The following is a 21,182-nucleotide window of genomic DNA, read 5'->3' as shown; positions in this document are numbered from 1 at the left end:
ACAAGGCATATCTGCCTTCTCTCCATGGGTCAGTTGTGTAGCTGTTGGCCCTTAATGGGCCATCAAGCAGGCTAGGCAGAGCTGACACCAACTTGTCTGGGGTGTCACCCAGAAGCAGAGCACAAATACAAAATACAGACAGTATAGAGCCAATACTTATAACTTCAACTACAAAATGATACATACATATAGACAGCATAATCATAACCAGCAACCCATAACCTGGTCTTAGACACCTTATATGACCCCATTTACATAAGATTTGATGCCACTACAGGACCTTGGTTGCAAACCATGTTCTATATGGTCCCAGTTTATATCAATAACGTCACAGGGTCTATCTACTGAACAGTAATCTGGCTGAAGGTTTATAAGTCAGTCAGATAGTGCAATGACTTTGTTTCCATGAATGGACCCATTTTACAGAAGGGACTTTAAAACACGAGTGTCCACTTACCTACTGGCACCAAGAGACAGCAGCTTGTGAGAGCTACACTTCAGGAATCTGTATTGAAAGGAAACATTTCCCTTGGCTATGGTCAAAGCCCAGCGCTGGGAGCTTTGACCATAGCTCCCAGCGCTGTACGTTATTCCCGCGGCAGCGCTTTGAAGTCCAAGTGTAGCCATAGCCTATGCCAATAAACCCCCAGACAACCACATACAGCATGTGATTACCCAAAAGTGTCAGCTCAGGTCCAAATGTCTCTGTGCCATACACAGTTTCCCATGGTCAGAGCACAGCAGCAGTTTCTAAAAGACACTTTTAAACATTTAAAATTAATCGCATTTTCCTCAATGTTGTTTAGAGAAACTGTAAAGATTTCTCCCCTCCCCCTCAATTGCATTCTGCTAACTGAGTCTCCAGTGAACAGCCCTCAGATTTAAACTCCTGGTGGCTGGTAGCCCGTGTTTATGGTGGAGCGCCTCACCTCTGGAACTTACTCTTTTTCTGGGTCTGTGAGTATCCAAGTTTGTTCCTTTGGGGTGGGGGGAGGAATTGTGCATGTTTTACACAATAAAAGTGGTTTCAGTATATGTAGTTAGTGTATTCGAAGAGCGTCATCATTGGCCTGTAAGCATAGGGTACCTTGCATTGTTCATAGGTCGGTGGGTTCAATCACGTTTTTGTGCACTGCAAATGGCTTCTTGTGTGTGGCCCTTAAACAGGGCATATTGCCATCTGTTTACCCAAGCTACTGCCTCTTAATGGTTTGATGGGCACACTAGAATGGGTGGTAGCTTGGGCCAGATAAATCCCTGGTGATGAACAAAGTTCAGTGGCGAGGAGATGAGTTACAACAGGAAGAGTTTGGCTCCTTTGGCCTGATTCTTCTCTTATGCACACAGGTTTTGACACTGAGATAACTCCTGATTTATGCCAGTGTGAGAGAGAGAGAGAGGCGACTCAGACCCTTTGTGTCTAAATGACTGGTTGGTTGTGGGTGTTTTGAGTTCCTGTATATCACGGTGTTTGTTGAGATTAATCTGAAGCCTGTCCTATATTTTTAAACTGTAAAGAGGTCCAGAGTTCATATTGATGAACACATGTTATAAATACAATTAAACTGCTACTCATAATATAGTAAGCCCTCAAAGGTTGAAATTGAGATCTGTTTCCCCCCTCTATCACCTGTGCATATTGCCAGTTTAAGGTGCTTGCGGGTGTTAATAAAATGTTCTCAATTTTTCAAGTTAGTTAAGATGCTTTTGTTTCTAATTTCTTATACTGGGATCTGAAAGTCAAGCTGGGTAATAAAGCTTGGCCATGGCCAGTAATAAAGATCCTGCAGTTAGAAGTTAGCTGTCAATTTTGTTGATGATGAACAATCCAGACCACTCTCAGTTAGCTGCATTGGCACTGACATGATAACAGGAGCAAATGCGATGGCCACCATCTTGGCTGACACACCACGGATTGAACCCGGAACTTCAAAACTAAAACTATGAGCTACTACAGCTTGAGCTAAAAAGCCACAAGTCTCTAGTAGGTGTCTGTAGCAACTCATAACCTCTATGGAGTGGCACAGCAAGGGACCCATAACATACACTCACCTGTGAGTTTTACAGAAGCTGTTTTTGTCAGCAGTATTAGCAGATGCAATTGTGTCTGGAGATGTTATGTAAGAACATGACATTTATTTCATACTTTTCGGACAATAACTGTTCTTTAATAAAAGGAGCATTCAAACAGTGTGACCCTTACAGGCAAGGATTGTCTCTTTTCTGGGTTTGTAGAATGCCTAGCACAATGGGACCCCAATCTCCACTGAGTACAGAGCACTATCGTAATATAAATATTAGGTAATAATGCAAATTAGAAAAGCGAAATAATGGGGAGGGAGTGCCCCTGAGGTCAAATGCTGAACATATCATTCTTGATGGTGTTCAGTGCATCATCTGTTTAAAAAAAACACCTTCGTATTGGAGACTCTTGCTATGGAAATGGAGTACAGGACTCTGACAGTAAAATATTTTACTAACAGGGAGAAGACTGCGAGGAAAAGCCTTCTACAATGTCAATGGTAAAGTGTACTGTGAAGAAGACTTCCTAGTAAGTAAGATTTCAGGCCTTTCTTCTGTTTGTTTTTAAAAGTGAACGTTGTTGTTGTTGTTTGTTTTTGGGTTGGCTGATATGTAGTGTGGGACCAGTTAGCTTTTGAGCCTGTCCCTGCACCTACTGGAGTCAATGGGAGTTTTGCCATTGACTTCAGTGGCAGCAGGATCGGGCCCTTAGTCTGAAGTGGTAGCCATCAAACCAAGTGCATAACTGTCTGTAAATCATCTCACAGTATAAATTATAAGAGTAAACATGAGCTGTTCAAGCTTTGGGGTTGATTTGCAGCAACAAAGCTTGCCAAGCCTAAGCTCAAACTCAAACATCTGGGGAATACCAATCATAACAAGAAGGGAGACTTCTTAGACTGCAGTGTGTCATCACTGTGTACAGTGTTGCTTTATTAAAGGCATAGTTTTAATCACTATTCTGTAACTGTGTGGAGCTGCAGTGTGGTTTGCTGAAAACTGTCAACCACGGAGGAACAACTAATTTTCTCTCAATAGACCCAGTGACTTTGCAAGTGCTGTATGCTATTAGGGGCTGATTCATGAAAAGAAAAATGGAGCTGCTGAGCTGTGTTCCAAAAATACAATGTTTGTTCAGTTAAGGGGAGGATTCTACAAGTAATTCAACGGACAGAAAATGATTTGATTGAATGACAGTTACTCTATACGTCATCGAGATTAAGATGAGATGATGTTTGAGAACTGAAATCAGAGAGGAGTGTCAAATGTTTGCTTACAGGATAACAAATGAAAGAATCAATATGTTGAATTTACAGCATCTGGCTCCCTATTTATTGAAACAGCAACATCCTTTTGGAGGTTCAGTGTCTGAGGTTACCCCACAGCCATATGTCATGAGGGTATTAATATCTTAACACAACCTCAAACAATGCTTGTCCCACACCAAAAACTTTAACTGACAGTTCCAGGGCTTCTCAAGTGCATTTCTCATCAATGCAACCCATAAAAATCAAGGAAATATCTGGTATAGGAATCATATCTACCTTCATACCTACCTGTACACACCCCCAGTCCCATCCTACGTGTCACCACAACTAGAACCGGTTGAAAAAAGGTAACTATATTTTGCAAAAAAATTTCAAAAGAAATGAATCTTTTTTCATTTCATTTGAAATTTTGGTAGGGAAAATCCCATGTGCTCTCATTGTTTTTACTCCTTACCCTCTCCATTTTCCAGTGGAAGAAAGGGGAGGAAAGTAAAAAAAAGTGAGTGAGTGGGATTTTACCACCAAACAAAACATGTCAATATTTTTTAAAAATATATACAGAATTTCTTTGTTTGATTATTTTTGGTCAAAAACAGGAAATTCTGGAGAAATCAAAATACTTGTAATTACACTGAAAAGTTTTGCAAAACACCATATTTCAAGTAATTCTTGTTTTAGTTGGAAAATGCTATTCCCTTCCAATAAAACCTACTTCCCCTGCAAGCCAAACACCTGCTTATTCAAATACAAAGACATGCCCTATATCTGACCTGGTCATTTCTCCTTTAAACAGCCTACAGTTTTTATATTACTCTTTGCGATACCTTCATCTTCCAATCTGCCAACCTTGTTTTTGAAATACAATGAACTGTTTTCTTAGCACCCCCACCCTACCCCTCCTCACAATATTATATTAATTATATTCTAATGTATATCATATTAATAATAATAAGCAGTACTCACCTATATTTTCCAGGGGTATTTCTTGCTGCTTATTGCAGCACTCAGCAACTCCTGATCTTGTTGTACAGCGACAAAAAAATAAGGAACATCCCTTTTAATAAGGGACTGTTGGCAACCCTACCCTACTTCATGCTTAGGACTGGTTGAAAATTTTCCATTGAGACTGTTATTCAATAGAAAATAGGGATTTTGACTAAACTAATTGTGCATGGACGGTGCCTGCTTTCCTCAGAACATTTCAGTAATTTGTTGAAAAACTGAGAACCTTTCAGCTAAAATCCCAGAACTGTTGGTCAAAAACCTTTTTGGTCAAAACTTTTCAGTTTTCAGCAGAAAATGTTTTATTAACGTTTTAGATAAAAGTTGAAAATTTCTGCTGAAACCCCCTCTTTCCCCCATTTTTTGAGCAGCTGCTCTTCCTGCACTCACCCCCACCCTCTGTTCCAGCTACAGGGGTCCTGGAGTGGGTAGGCTGGCAGCAAACACTCCCTACGAAGCAGAGGTTGTAGGGATCCTAAGGTGAACTCTGGTCCACTCAGGGCATCCCTGGGTACTAGGTTTGTGAAGCGGAAGCATTTACTGGTGAGCTCTGAAAGGTCTTCAGGTCTTGGCTTGCTGTGTGCTGCCTCAGGAACAGACCTTGGGAGGCTGCTGGGGAGCCAGCGGACACAGTGACGCTCTGAACCCTTCATTGCCTGTGCTGTAAACCGATTGCTTTAGAAAGAACACATCCTCCAGCAGCTTCCCGTGATACAAATCACAGCAAGAATGCTGGGAATGGTTTTATTTTATATATATAAAAAAAATTCTAACCGAGTTCTTTAGTCTAGACTTGCATAACATGGGACCTAAAGTTTAAAATGCTACAGCTCAGCCATTAGTTAGCTGGAGGCAGCTAAAAGAAAGGTGAGGCTGTGAGCCTTTATTTAGAGAAAGAGCCATTTTAACTGCTTCTGACCCCTAAACTATTGAACAGAGTTACTCCGAGCTGCTTTGAAAATCTGGTCATTCCCTTAAGGAGTAAGTGCTATAAGTCTGTAGCCAATATGCAGCGCTTGATCTCCACTGTAGGTACGAATCTCCATGCAGCTTCAACTCTGGATTCCCTCCGGATGTCACCGTAACACAGAAGTAGAGATGTTAGAGACAGGGACACTACTGAACTATGAGGTCACCCAATCCACCTCCCTGCCAATGTGGGATTGTTTCCTACGGTCTGTTTTCTAGTGTTTTGTCCAGTCTAGTTTTAACCATGCCAAGGGAGGGAGCTTCTATCCACCATGCCAATAGCAGATGTTAGTCTGAAATAATCCTATGGGGATGCGTTTGGAAAAATGGTCACATTTAAGGTTTTTAGCTTAAAATGTGTTAGGCTAGATTCTCTGCTACGCCCCTTGCCAGGCACAACACAAATGACCCCCGCTCAGGAAGAGGGTGCTAATCTAACATCCAGCAGCCTCCAACAACTGCCTGCAGGCTGCCCCCCAGCCCAGAACCTGCACAGCCCTCAGTGCTCTGGCCACTCCTCCTCCCACGACAGCATGCCCCCAACAACCCCCAGGCTGGATGCGGGGACAGCAGCAGGACAACATCTGCCACACTTACGATATTCCTGCACCAGGGAAATTCTCCTTTAGCTCGCTGCAGCCCCTTTATGGCCAGAGCTAGAGCAAAAAAATCCACTGATTTAGGCGAATTTCTGGCCCCACCCCTCTATTACAACCATAAAAGGCGATGACTGAAGAGCTGCTTTCGGGCTGCCTATATTATAATTCTAGCCATGCCAACAAGCAGTAGTCTAACTCAGGCACCCATGTTCTCACGTGGCTTTTGTCTGCAGTGTGAACAGGATAATATGGTTATAAATCATGTTAGGAAATCCTAGGGCAGCTTCATTGAGCTACAGCGCAGCAGTTCTGTAACTGTGTGATCCTGTACAGGCGACAAACAAAATGAACTGTTGAGCACAGTGTCTCCTAACTGCATTTTTCAGGGCAGGGACTGTGTCTTCCTCTGCGTTTAGAAAGTGCCTAGCACCCTGTGGCCACAGGTGGAATCCAAATAACAACAACTCAGCCGGAAAGCCCTGTTCTGGCACAGGCTTGTGGCATAGACAGCAATGGAGCATTTCTGTTGATTCCCAGAGGCAGCTGCATGGTTGTCAATGTTTCATTGCCCACAAACCCTTAGAAATAGCAATTGTCGCTGCCTCTCGTCTCCCTCCCGGCAAGAGACACAATGAGGGTCAGCAGGGCAGTGATGTCTCCTTGTCACCTGGCGAAGAACCCCTCGCAGTCCGATCATGAACCAGAGTGGTGCTATTTTTAACAGAACAGCTTTTGAGTTCAGTTCAGCTTTCTGTTTGTGGATCTTAAAGTGAGACCCTAAAAAAACTGATATTCTGTCTGATCTGGCAGAACATATGGCACTTCTCATAAGAGTGTAGGTTTCCCCTGGCAACCTTGGCCACTTCATCCCCTCCTGACGCAGTCATGCAGAGCACGTTTGCTCTCTCTGCTCCAGAGGCATCTGCATTTCAGTGATGATGCGATTCCTGGACCAGATTTTCAGAAGATTTCAGCTCCCATTTAAGTAACAACATAGGTGTCCAGATTTTCAAAAGAGCTCAGCATACTGGCTGCATATCAGATGCTGAACTCTCTAGAAGTCTGTCCATAAGTGTCACAATGGGAGTTGCTAGGTGCTGAGCATTTTTTGAAAATGTGTCCCATTGTTTGTAAAGCACTTAGAGATCTTTATGGATGAAATGTAGATGTTATCATCATTATTATTCACTATGAGCAAGTTCCACTGCACCACCAAACCTGAAGGCAGGACATAAGAATGGCCATACTGGGTCAGACCAAAGGTCCATCCATCCAGCCCAGTATCCTGTCTACCGACAGTGGCCAATGCCAGGTGTCCCAGAGGGAGTGAACCTAACAGGTAATGATCAAGTGATCTCTCTCCTGCCATCCATCTCCACCCTCTGACAAACAGAGGCTAGGGACACCATTCCTTACCCATCCTGGCCAATAGCCATTAATGGACTTAACCTCCATGAATGTATCTAGTTCTCTTTTAAACCCTGTTATAGTCCTAGGCTTCACAACCTCCTCAGGCAAGGAGTTCCACAGGTTGACTGTGCACTGTGTGAAGAAGAACTTTATTTGTTTTAAACCTGTTGCCCATTAATTTCATTTGGTAGCCCCTAGTTCTTATATTATGGGAACAAGTAACTAACTTTTCCTTATTCACTTTCTCCACACCACTCATGATTTTACATACCGCCATCATATCTTAGTCTCCTCTTTTCCAAGTTGAAAACTCCTAGTCTCTTTAATCTCTCCTAATATGGGACCCATTCCAAACCCCTAATCATTTTAGTTGCCCTTCTCTGAATCTTTTCTAATGCCAGTATATCTTTTTTGAGATGAGGAGACCACATTTGTACGCAATATTTAAGGTGTGGACGTACCATGGATTTATACAAGAGCAATAAGATATTCTCCGTCTTATTCTCTATCCCTTTTTTTAATGATTCCTAACATCCTGTTTGCTTTTTTGACTGCCGCTGCACACTCCATGGACATCTTCAGAGAACTACCCCGATGACTCCAAGATCTCTTTCCTGATTAGCTGTAGCTAAATTAGCCCCCGTCATATTGTATGTATAGTTGGGGTTATTTTGTCCAATGTGCATTACTTTACATTTATCCACATTAAATTTCATTTGCCATTTTGTTGCCCAATCTCTTAGTTTTGTTAGATCTTTTTGAAGTTCTTCACAGTCTGCTTTGGTCTTAACTCTCTTGAGCAGTTGAGTATCATCTGCAAACTTTGCCACCTCACTGGACATAGATACACCCAGCAAAACTATGGGTAGGTACATTCTTCTCAGTTCTCCACCTGTTTTCTCTTATGGACGGCATGGATGCTCTCTGACTTCACCTGTGGGGAGAGAGCACTGCAAGTCTTTAGTGCTATTGGTGGAGTTGCGGATAAGGCAGAGGGGGTGGAGGAGTGGGACAAAGGGGTACTAGAACAGTGGCTCCCAACCTTTTTGGGCTCAGGAACGACGAGTGCCTTTCACACCCCACTACATAAGAAGGTGCCGCCCCGGAGTAGGGGGTCCTGGGGGAAGTCAGGTCCTGCCTCCAGTGGGTAGGGGGGAGACCTAGAGGGGGTTTCAGAGTCCACCCTGCACTAGCCCACAGCAGCGGCTCCTGCAGCTCCAGTCCTGGGGGGCTATCAGAGCAATCTCGAAAATTGCAGCACTGCTCGGATTTGGCCCTGCTCTCCTGACAGGGGACCCCTTGGGCCGAATTTGTGTGAGCGGCGCTGGGGATGGGAGCAGCGCTACTCACTCAAATTGGGCCTGGTCAGCCCGGCATCAGCATGAAACATTCAGTTTTGGTTTGCGCCTCACAAGTGAAGAAGCCCTATACTAGAATGACTGATGCTGTGGCAGTAGTGATGCTATAGCAAGTAACGGCCCTGCTTGTACGCAGTGTTATGGATGAATATGTTAAAGACTAGGGCTGTCAAGCCAGGGCCACACAATAGGTGCATGGCTCACTCCATTTTTTAATTTGACATCCCGGTTCCAGCTCTCCGCTGCAGCTCCTGAACTATACCATCGCTATAAAAGTTTAAACCTGGATTGTGTTGCTTAAATGCAGTGAGTGAATCAGATAAAAGATACAGCTATTCTACTTCTGTAGAAGTATATTCTTGAGATAACTAATCTCTATTAATTTCCAGTGGGAGCACTTAATGCAGGGCATTAAGTGCTCCCACTTAATTGAACATAAAAAAAAATTTATTGAACATAAAAAAAAATGTATAGATTTCCTTTGGTTTCAGGGGAGATGCCAGTGCTCCCTACCCTCTCTTTAAGGTAGCAAGTCTAGCAGCATGTAGTTCTTGCCTCACTCCTGTTATGATAGTTACTTCATGAAAGGAGATAAAACAAATGACAATTTAATCCTCCCCTGAAAGCTCGTAGAACACACATGGCTAACTAGCCATAACAGGGACGCTGTTCTTGGAGGAGTGAGTAAAAATAAATGCCTTCCGCTATAATAAATAATCCCAGTCAGGCATTACTTGTTCCGTTTTATTGATAAATTGCTGATTGGGATGGGGGAAGGAGGGGGGAAAAAAAATAGTTCAGTAATTTTTAATCATGGCCAATTTGTCTTTCCCCTTCAATGTTTAAATATCCCGTAAAGTAATTTTTAAATAAATTGTTGTTGTTCTTGGCAAAAAGATTTAGAAAATGTCATCAAAGTCTGAGATCTATTATCATCTTTGTCATTCTTTTAGATAGGGTTTTTTCCCTTCTCTCTACTGAGGTAGTAGTATTGAGGAGAAGCGGGGGGATCTTGTGGAGACTGAGACAAGAGAATTTCCTCCTAGAGAGGGGATGAGAGAGAAAATGACCCACACATGACAGATGTTAGTCACGTCACTTAGTACACTAGTAGAAAGTGCTCGATACTATGGCAATGAGGGCTGTACAAGAACTTGTGTAGGCAGCACAAGTAATACTGCCGATAGTTAAGGATTACCTGACACTTTCCATTATAAGGGTCTTTTTTCAGTTACTTGTAACTTTGCCAAACTTTAGCCATTTACACTGAAATTTTCCATACCAGGTGTCTGCCTCAGGCTAATAATAAAAAAATAAGTTGCAACTCACACAGTTCAGCCATTTCTGTGAAAAAAAATTAGGGAAAATGCAGTGCCTTTTGCTATCCCCGTTTGAAAAATAAAATCACCAGATTTGACCAACCAGTCAGTTTGCAGATGCTCAGTAGAGTTTGGCAGCTAAATGTTCCAAAGATTCCATCTGCATGGAGCATGCTCCAGGCCCTCACAGGTCCTAATGCTGTCCAGATTGCAATGCACCATCTCCATAAAATTACTGAGAATGCACCAGCCCACGATGCAGGGGCTAAGCTGAGATGTCCCTCCATGTGCGCCTCCCCTCTGCCAGGGACCCGCTGTGCGCCAGGCACAGGAACTGAGCGCTTTCTCCTCTGCTCTCAGTGCACCCCCTACTGGTACTGAGGCAGCATGGAAGAGGCGAAGGCAGGCGCCTGACTTGAATGAAGGGTTGGGGAGGAAGGGACGGGGGCAGGAGCCTGTGGGGATGAAGGGATTAGAGCAGGACCTGAGAAAGTAGGAATAGGGGTAGGCGTAGAGTGTTGGGGAGGCAGGAACTGGGTCATAGGAAGATAGGGGCCGGAGACCGCAGGAAAGGATTAGAGCAGGGGAAACAGGTAGGAGCTAAGAGGACTGGAGCAGGAGCTGGGAGGGAGGTGGGAAAGGGGGGTGGGGTAAGAAGCAGGAGATGGGGAGGGGGAGAAGGGTCTATAATTAAAGAGTATATCATACTGCCTATGAACAGGGGGGCCAAATTAAAGTTGTGCAGGGAACCTCTGGCACTTCCTAACCCTTGAGTGCATGACTTTGCAACGTTAGCATTGTTTTACCATAGGGGTTTTTGTTTTTAATGTAATATGGAACAGAATAGAGTAGAACTCTCATCTGTAGGATTGGTTAACAAGAGTCTTATACTTATAAACAGAGGTATGTGAAACTGTTCAGTAACTCCCTCCTACCAAACAAAGCCTGGACAGGGAGTATGTTATCGTACATTCCTAAAGCACTTAGTATAATGGGGCTCGGACACTAATTTGGGTCTCTAAGCACTCTTGCAATAGTAACTATCTAATAATAAGATAGTTCTTTGTAGTTTTTGCATATGCTATTGCTAATCCTGGCAGTGTGGAAGATAGAGAAGCCCCATCCTGGTAGCTGGGGCCCTAGGAAGATAGTTTTTATTTAGTGTAATGGAGGCTGGTGTCAGCTGGAGTCAGAGGTTTGATTTTCCATCTCAGTGAGTATAAATAGTTGTAGGTCTCCCTTGAGAGGTGAGCTTTGGAAGCAGTGCATTAGTCAAAGAGCACCATCTCCGTTAACTGAGATTCTCAATCAGAAAATAGACTCGTGTTGAAAAGGTAAATGGTGAAAGCTGTAGCTTGTTAGTTAATCTCCCAGCTAATGGGAATAGTGTAGTAAATGAAGGTTTAGATAAGTATGTGAATGTAATATTTACTTTTAAATGCAGTCTGTCTAAAAAAAAACTATTAAAATACACCTTCTAATCATAACGCAGATAACGGTGTTTATTAACATCTTTAAGAAAACAATGGAAATAAAGCTTGGAAGGGGATCGGCTAATCTATTAATGTTATATAACGGGACTCAGTTCTTCAAGTGCTTTCAAGCCCTGTGCTTACAGGATCTGGTCTATTAGTTGTATTCTACACAAACAATTATATATTAGAAACAAAAAGAAAAGAAACCACTTGTGTTAAAGTATCATTAGGACCCCTGATGATACCACTGAAAACAAAGACAACTGATATATTATGCATTAGCATAATCCATTTGAGAGGAAACAAGATAAAATAGCAAAGAGTCCTGTGGCACCTTGTAGACTAACAGACATATTGGAACATGAGCTTTCGTGGGTGAATACCCACTTCATCGGTTTTTTGGTAAAAAAAAAAAAAAATAATAATAATAATAATAATTATAATCCAATGATTGTCCCAGTTTTCTTTAGTTTTTCTCAACAGCTTGCAAGATGCTAGTGGGATCCCAGTTTTATATTGTAAGTAGATTTGACAGTGGTGAAATGAGTCATCAGGATCTCTTGCATTAGAGTGTTGCATCAGAACTAGAGATGGCCCAAACTGCACAATTCCTTAGTGTTCTGAGGTGTTTGGATCTGGAAGTTTGATTTGTCCTGTGAATTTTGGATTTGGATCTTAATGCAAAGTTCTGGACATTGTGGAGCTGGCTGCTGTTTGGGTTCATCTCAGTGCGAGACGTTTACACATATGACAAAAGGGGTGAATTCTTGGCTCAGTGGACGTCAGTGGCAAACCTCCCACTGACTTCTGTGGGGCCAGGATTTTACCCAAGGAGTTAATCCTGGAGGACAAATTTTTGAAGATGAAAACCCCTAAACAGGAGTTCATATAAAAACGTAGGCATGTAGCCTGGGAAAGGTAATGATGAATGCTGCCATTGGTGAAATATTGCCAAGCTGCAGGCCTGAAGAAATCTGAGTCTTGACATTTGAGAACAGCTAGAGTCCAACAAAATCTCCAAAGTCCAGAAAAGAATGGTAACTGCACGTATTGACCCCGGTGCTGTAAATAAGCCAGGGAAATGTGTGGATGAAGGAAAAAAGGAACTCCCCATTTTCGGAGTGACTCAGCATTAGACAATTTTTTTTTTTTAAGTATGTCATCCAGTTAGGAATGATGGATCCCAAGAATCATATTCTGGGAATCTGCAGAAGAGACACAAAAGAGGACAGATGAAATTCTGGTTTTGTGCCATCATTATGGAAAGGTTCTTTTAACTGTCCTGTGCTCTTCCTTGGCTAGCACTGTGTCCCAAAGAATGTGTTGCAAAATCAAGTTGATCTCATGCCAGTCATCATTTCACTACCCTTTTCCTTGATAAGATGCTGATAAAAAGGCCAGGTTATCTTTTCCTGTTCCTAATACTACACTCAAAAGTACATTTGTGTAACTGAAGTGCACTTAAAAGGGAAATAAAGCTCTCGTGGTTGTGTATAACTCATGCCAAACACTGGTCAGTAGAGCATGCTAATTTTTTCTCTTTGAGAGTCAGGAAAAAATGCTAGTGAGAAAGTGGTGCTTGCCCACTTCTGAAATAATTGTTTGTATTAGCTGGTGCGTCTTTTGAATTGAATTCTTTCTTGACACCTGTTTTGAATAAAATTGCATTAATGTTTTAGGACGGGGTGGGCAAAATTTTTGGGCCGAGGGCCACATCTGGGGGGGGAAATTGTATGCAGGGCCGGGGCAGGGAGTTGGGGTGTGGGAGGGAGTGCGGGATGTTGGAGGGGGCACGGTGTGCAGGAAGGGGCTCAGGGCAAGGGATTGGGGCAGAGGAGGGGTGCAGATTGCGGGAGGGAGCTCAGGGCAGGGAGTTGGGGGCAGGGTGCCGGGTTCAGACTCCAGCCCGGCGCCGCTTACCTAAAGCAGCTCTGGGGTGGCAGCGGCACGTACCGGGGCCAGGGCAGGCTCCCTGCATGCATGCCTTGTCCCTGGCCCTGCGCCACTCCAGGAAGTGCTGCAGCCCCTGGGGGAGGGGAGGTGGAGGGCTCCGCATGTGCTGCCCTTACCACGCCTCCAGGTACCTCCCCCGAAGCGCCCATTGGCCGCGGTTCCCCATTCCCTGCCAATGGGAGCTGCAGGGGGTGGTGCCTGGAGGCAAGGGCAACGCATGAGCCCTCTGCCCCCACCCAGGGGCCGCAGGGACATGGTGCCAGCCGCTTCTCAGAGCGGTGTGGGGCCCGCGGCACCACGGGGAGCAATCCCGCAGGCCGGATCCAAAGCACTGAGGCGCCAGATCCAGCCCGTGGGCCATAGTGTGCCCACTCATGTTTTAGGAAGATAAGTTCTGACGTACACAACTTCTTACACAAATTACGTATCATGAGATGATGGATAGCTGAAGTAAATGGTACTACATCTGGAGTGAGGTGCTACCTAGCATGAGTAAGAACTTCACAATCTGTCCCTTAGCCAGTATTGAAGCATCAAATTCTTAGGCCTTCATTGAATTTTTCTCATTCCTTATGCAGGCAAAACTCCCATTGACACCAATGGAATGTTCTTCACATAGAAATAAGAAAGAATAATTTGTCTCCACCGTATAAGACAAAAAACAGCCTCAGTGGGTGTTGGGACATGGAGGTCCTCAAACCTCCAATGTAGCACAGGTTATGCCATCTTCAGAGGTCACCAGATGCCTAACCACTAAAGCAAAATTCTGCTCCCAAGGAGAGTCCTGCTTTTCAGCAGAGGTCTGTGCACAGTTTGAACCAGTATTCCTCTGATTAGTGCTCAGTTCCCTTCCTTCTCCTGCCCATGCACTTTGGGTAGAGCAAGGAGTAAAGCATCAGCCAAAAAGCAGGAAGAGGGACTGATGCCGTAGTGTGGGAGCAACGTGAGCCAAACTGTCAGCAAGGCAGCAGGACATAAAGTATGTCAGGGAAAATGCAGAACACGGTTCCAGACCATTCTGCCTCAGTTTAACCCCTGCCACCTGCCATGAGACTCCAAAAATCTTAAAGCCTGAGAAGTTCCCATTTTGTTCAGTGCAGTTTAACGGCCTCATTTAATTGTGTGTAAAATAAATAAAAAAGACCATTTGCATAAAGCAAAATTTTATATTCTTTCCCTCTCCGAACGTGATCCCATGAATTTCTTGCATTGTTGTATTCCATGTACTAAGGGTCCCACGCAGAGAGCAAACAATAAAGGAGAGAGAAGACAGATGCTCTGCTAATGGGAAACCAAGGAGCAGAGAATCTGTGAGGGATTACAGACGGCCTGGGGTTGGAATACATTATTAGCATAGCACCCAATTCAGAAATGAGTTTTCAGAATTAAATGCCTGAAGCATCTTGGCAAAAACTCCTGGTCTACCCTCTCAAAGGCCTTTTAAGCGTAAAAGAGAAGGAATCTCAAATCTAGGCTGAGTGGATCAAATTCAGCAACTTTTGCAGTGCCGTATCAATGATTTTTGATAATTTCGTAACATTACTACAGCCAGGTCACTCACAGCATCTGCCAAAATCTAAGCTAGTTGATCTTTTCCCACTAACTTTTACTAGTTTTTTTAAATCTCCATTGAGAAAGCAAAGGGGTCTGAAGCATCTGTCAGAGGGAAAGCAATTTTTGTCGCAAGTACATGGGGTCGGGGGGAGGGGGGAGAAGCAGCAGCATCCACTTCCTGGGCATGGTTAGGCATGCTAAGGCGACATAATAACATGTCTCTAATTTAAGGTAGAAAGAAGGTCCTGAAGCCTTTTCCAGATGTATTATTTCTCAGTGTGTTCGCTCTTGAAACTCCTGATGCGAGCATCAGGGTTTAAAAGATCCAGTAGCTGAGGCTGGTTCAAGAACTGATTGCAGAAAGGAGATATTTCTCTCAGTACTTGGTGGGATTACCCTCTATGCATAATTATCCATTAAATGCTCCAAAAGCATTGTTAATTTCTTTAGAATATGTTGCACGTTGGACAGAGAAGTCCTTTAAAATCTGAGATGATCACGGGGGGAGAAGAGGGGCACAAAACAGACCTAAGTAATCTGGGCAGAAGGTGACCTCTTTTTCCTCTCCCATAACAAAGGCTTTTGGGCAAAATCATTCGTAATTTCTGCCTGTTTGGTAATCAAAGGCTGGGAGACAGCAAACAAAAGAAAGTTCATCTAGCCAAGGCTTTTCCTTTTACTCTTGAACTCCAATATAATTCTTAAGCTCTCTCTATATTAAAAAAACCTAAAAACCCTACCTGACAAGCTAGAGATAAATAATGCATAGATTATCAAGATCCTGAAACAAGGTATTGAGTCTTGCACAGAAAATCAGATAACAGCAACATCTGGAGAGATGGGTGTGAATAAAGAGTTAAATGTGGGAGGAAAGTTAGGACAAAATTAGATCCCAGAACAGTAAATTGTTAGATCTCCAGGATCCATTTGTTTTCTTTGTATTTTGGTAAGGAGTATTGTACTTTAAAGTCACAAGAGTGGGGGCGAAGGAGGATGCCTTACGCTGACCATTGAATTTCAGAGCTTTCCTCTGCTTGTGTAACAACTTTAACATTGTTCAGTGTTATTCATGGTATTAGTAACAAAAAACAAAAAAAAATCCACCTCAGTGTTTGTGAATGTTCAAAAATGTGTCCCATTTATCTTGGGTACATACTGTACATGGGCCCATGCAAGTACATTTCTAGTTCTAGATGAATATGTAATTATATTTCTCTGCTTAAGAACCAGTAACAGAAAAAGTTACTGGCATGTTTAGAAAAGCTAAACAAAATCAGCTCAGTGATTTTTAAAAGATGGCCAAATATGTGCAGTGTTAGAATTATAAACTCTTGGTACATAAAATGTAAAATAAAACAGGGCTGCATGTTAATGAAAGCATTGAAACCAGTGGTGTCTGTAACAAAGGCACAGGGGAGTAGCCTGAGCCCAGGAGTAGGAGCCAGGAACACTTGAGTTCTAATCCCACCTGTGACTCTCTTGTAGCTCCACCATCACTGCAGTCTGAGTGATTTACAGACATTTATCCACCCAACACTCACATGAGGAAAGGAAATGTTATCTCCATTTTGCAGATGGAGGAACTAAAACATAGGATGAGATTTTCAAAAGCACTTGAGGTTACCTAATGGTTCCTATGGAAGTTATTGACTTCCTTAGGAGCCAAGTTAGACCAACCAAGAGCTCTTTTGAAAATCCCACCCAGTGGGAATGAGAGACTTATCAAAAAGCATGCTGGGCTTTGTTGCAGGAACTGAACCTAGTTCTTTTGAGCTCTAGAATTATGCCTTAAGTGCAAGACCATTTTTGCGCTTCTTTAGTCTTGAACAAGTCACACTTTTCTGCCTCAGTTTCCCCACCTGCACTATGAGGATAAATATTACTTGACAGGAAGGTTGTGCAGTTTCGTATTAGTAAATCACTTTAAAGAGGAAAGGTGCACAGCGCCAAGTATTTTACTGTTTCAGAGTATTGTTTACTTTGTGCTCTGTGTTCCTAGAGTTTAAAACCTAAAACTGATATTTGAGCCCTCCATGTTTAGAATAAAAATATGTACTGAGGAGTTGAGTTATGAATACCTGGCAAAAGCCATTTATTGTCAAAAGGATAATACAGATTTAATGATAGCAGTATCCACCATGCTGCTTTACTGTAGAAAAAAATGCTGCTGAGATGAGAGGCTATCATTCTACTCCATCCTCTATAGATTTAACGCACCAGGGGAGACTAATCCAGATCCTAACTCTCATTGAACCAAAAGGTTTCAGGCTTTTCCAGATCAATACTATGATCAGAAAAGAGCACAATATAGTAGTAAAGAGGGTCATTTCACTGAGCTCATAAGATAGTTTGTCAATGTGATTGGACTTGGTGCCATTTTGTCGCATTTTCTTAAATTGGGTAATCATTCTCTTGTTGCGTTTTTACAAATACAACTCCCCCCATTAGAAACGAATTATGGTTTTAATTTAATAGGTTTAGTGATATAAAGAGAGATTGTGTGTCAACAAAACCCTGCCTTCTGACAAATAATGTAATTTATAGCAATCCAGACAGCAATAAATGACATTAGCCTGACCACAAGCCATTCAGTTCTTTGGGAATAAGGTCCCTGTTAATCAATAACTAGGTAAATGCTCCTTTGCATTCCTTATCAAATGACAGCCAGATGGTACTGTTAAATTCATTCTGACAGGATTTTGGAATTAGCTGGGTTTATACCATTGTTAATCTTCTGCTGTCTGCTCTGCTAGGACCTCCCCACCTGTTTCCAGCAACCCCTGAGGTCGCAACCTTAGGAAACAGTCTAGCCAGATGGTCATTCAGATACAGTGGAACCAGAGAGATTCCCGGGTAGTAGCAGTGTCTTTGTCTGCTGGAAGAAGAATAAGAAATCAAATATTTTGGTCTTAAAGCTGCTGACAGTAGGGCGAGGAGCGGATCCCAACCATTTCTCTAGGTCTAGACAATGTCACGCTAATTCCATTACACAATGCAGCAAAATGACTTGCAGAAATATGTGAGTAACAGTCTATGGACACTGGTGTATACTAAACAATCTGATATGGTCATTTTTTACTATTTAAAAGCTTTACTTAATCTACGGGGTTTTTTTGTTTTTGTTTTTTATCATTACATGTGCTGTATTGTCCAATACATAGGAAATATTAAAGCAGACAAAGAGAAGGCTGTGAGAACTGAAATAGCATATTATTTAATAAATGGCTTATTTGTCCATTGTGGCATCTGAAAGTGACTTCAGTTTATAATTGTTTATAACCGTGGCCCCAATTTGCCACTTATCTGGAAAAATAAAACAAAGAGGACGTCTTGCTAGTTTAGGGTCTAAACCAGTGACCACTGAAATCAAAGAAACAGCTCCCATTAACTTCACTGGCAATTGAATCAAGCTCTTAGGCCTTGTCTACACTACTGCGGTAAGCTGACCTAAGTTACACTACTCCAGCTACTTGAATAACGTAGCTTAGATCAACTTACTGCAGTGTCTGCACCATGCTATGTCCTGTCAACTTTTCTTAATCGTCTTGTTCCGGTGGAGTACTGGAGTCGACCGGAGAGCACTCTGTGGTCAATTTAGCAGGTCTTCACTAGACCTGCTAAATCCACCCCCGCTGCATCGATGGCAGCAACCTTAATCCCCAGTAAGTGTAGACATGGCCTTAGCCTCTTTTAGATCCATGGCTGTAAGGACGCACTATGCTCTCCAGGCCAACACAGCTGGGCTGTGGCACATGATCTACATTTTGACATCTTACCCTTGGCCTCATGTTCCAAGTCTAGCTCCAAGACCACAGCATGTTTTAGATGAACTTTGCTATAACCCCAAAATGTTCAAATAATCAAATGTCCAACTTACTGTGCAACCAAATGTAAACAACTGGGCAACCATTCCCTGTGATAGGAAAGAATGCACATGGAGCCGTTTGTTTATATTGGACGGAGGAGGGTGAGGATAAAGTTCAGCTACTGCAAATATCAGTTTAAAAATTACATGTCTGGAGTCCTTCAGGCAAACTCTGTTCTATAGGGTATCAGTCAGTTAGGTCAGTTGTCAGGCTCAATAGCCTTGATAAGTTGGTTTACAATTATGCATTTTAGTTCCCCCTTCTCTCAGTCTCTAAACAAGACCGGATGAAATCCTGGCCCCATGGAACTTAATAGGAGTTTTGCCATTGAGTTGAATGAAGTCAGGATTTCACTCATATATCCTTACCCAATTTTTATCTTTTTGTAAATAAATTTTCATCTTTCCAAAACCAGAATGGAGTTATACTCAAGATTTAAAGCGTGTAACTGTGCCCACAATCCCCATTATCCTCAATGGGAACTACATGCCTGGATCAGAGGACAAAACTAACTCAAGCTATTTAAGACTAGTACCTGAAAATGTTCAAAGTACAGTGTGAAGGCCTTTGAATCAGTGTCTTCCAAGAACAGTTCAAAGTAGGCCATCAAAAAAGTATTCGAGCCAACGCAGCGTAGCATGGTTTGTTTCATCCCAGGTCAGATGGAAAAAACAACACAGCATTCATGCAACAGGTATAAGTTTCAGAAAGAAAGGAAAAGAGATTAGCAATTACTAACAATCCTTTCTCTTCTGTCATTTGAACAGTATTCAGGCTTTCAACAAACAGCAGACAAGTGTTTTGTTTGTGGACACCTCATAATGGAAATGGTAAGAGAGTTAATTCTTTAATTGTGGAATACATTTCTGTTTGCATTTCAGGGAGTATATTGTAATATGCTGTTTGCTTTTTACCTTGTCAGATCATAGCCACGTCCCCACTACTGCCAAGGACATTTTAAATCAAGGAAGTATCACTATTAAAATGAAAATAAATTCACACGGTGTTGCCATTAACACTTAATGCATAGAGTGGCCCTTCTCCTCATCTGAACGTGTGGAACTCTGATTGACGTTACTGAGAGTTCCACCAAGCAGGGAGGAGGGGATATAGTCAGCTAGCAGTGAAAAAACTTTGGTACATTTTGATATCACGCCATAAAATATAGACTCTTTTCTGGGGGGAAGTGATAAAACAAAGGAATGCTGTTTCTTGTATAGCCAGGTGAAACAACAGGAACCCTATCATATGAGAGGGAGCGTGGTCCATTGGTCAGAGTTGGGGGAACTAGTAATCAAAAGTTCTGTGCTCTTTTCCCTTCTCTTGCATTGTGATCTTGTGCACCTCACTTAACCTTTCTGTGCCTCAGTATCCCCTTCTGTAAAATGGGAATAAGAGGAGGTTACTTACCTGTATCTGGAGGTTCTTTGAGATGTGTAGTCCCTATTTGGATTCCAAGCATAAGTGTGCATGTGCACCATGTGCTGGAGCTGGAACAGCTCTGTACCAGTGTCCGTTGACCCGCACATCCGTCATCCTCATGTGCCCAGCCAAGGGTATAAGAGGCTGTGTGGGTTGATGCCGCTTTCAGGCCCTCTTACCGCTAAGCATGTAGTCTGCAGCAGAGGGGATGGAGGGAATGGACTGGAATCCAAATAGGGGCCACACATCTCAAAGACCCTCCAGTTACAGGTAAGTAACCTCCTCCTCTTCTTGGCATGATGGTCCCTATATGGATTCCAAACGTGGTTTAGTAGCAAGCAGTGATCAGCATGGAGGTGGGAACAAGGACTCGCGAGAAGTCACAGATCCCAAAACAGCATGACCAATGGCCGCATCAGCCCCTGATGCCAGAGCAATTGTGTAGTGAGAAATGAAGGTGTGGATGGAGTTCCACATGGCTGCTTGGCAAATATCCTGCCATGGCACATCCGCGAGGCAGGTCAACATGGCGGCTTGTGCTCATGTGCAGTGAGCCGTGACTCCGGGAGGTGGAGTTATGTTGGAAAGAGTGTAGCATTCGTAAATGCAACGGGAGATCCATTTGGAGATGCACTGCGAGGAGCGAGCTTGGCCCTCGCAGCGTTCAGCAACAAAGAGTCTGGGTGAGGCATGTCCACATGCGTCGGAGGTTGAGGGCCAGTGCCTGGCGGATGTCGAGAGAGTGCGATGTCCTGGCTCTGTTGGGAGTTGTGGGGTTGGGGATAGAAGACTGGCAGATGGTTGAGGTAGAACGCGGACACCACCTTCGCGATGAATTTGAGGTGCAGGCATAAAGGGACCTTGCCTTATGGAAGACAGTGGGGGGGGGTCAGCTATCATGGGCTCCATCCGGGGCTTCTTGGGAGGTGGAGCAGCCGAGTCGGCGTGCAACTCGCCTGACCTGG

The 21,182-nt window shown here is 43.2% G+C and overlaps 1 protein-coding gene across 7 annotated transcripts in view; it reads left to right on the top strand.

The window, feature by feature from the left end:
• The window catches only part of LOC123349013 (WT1 interacting protein), a 131,082-nt gene that overhangs the window by 94,356 nt on the left and 15,544 nt on the right, over window positions 1-21,182 (top strand). For 4 of the 7 annotated variants that reach the window (XM_044986744.1, XM_044986743.1, XM_044986749.1 and 1 more), the window contains 2 exons: window positions 2,484-2,551; window positions 19,563-19,625. In XM_044986744.1, coding sequence (XP_044842679.1) covers window positions 2,484-2,551; window positions 19,563-19,625 — 131 coding nt within the window. Of the gene's footprint in view, window positions 1-2,483; window positions 2,552-13,953; window positions 14,090-19,562; window positions 19,626-21,182 lie in introns of those variants that run through there. The other 3 variants (XM_044986748.1, XM_044986746.1, XM_044986747.1) reach the window with 2 other exon arrangements.

This window comes from Mauremys mutica, chromosome 14 (genome assembly GCF_020497125.1).
Source record: "Mauremys mutica isolate MM-2020 ecotype Southern chromosome 14, ASM2049712v1, whole genome shotgun sequence".
Lineage (NCBI taxonomy): Eukaryota > Metazoa > Chordata > Testudines > Geoemydidae > Mauremys > Mauremys mutica.
Note: the sequence above shows the minus strand (reverse complement) of the source record. Positions and strands in the feature narration are given on the sequence as shown.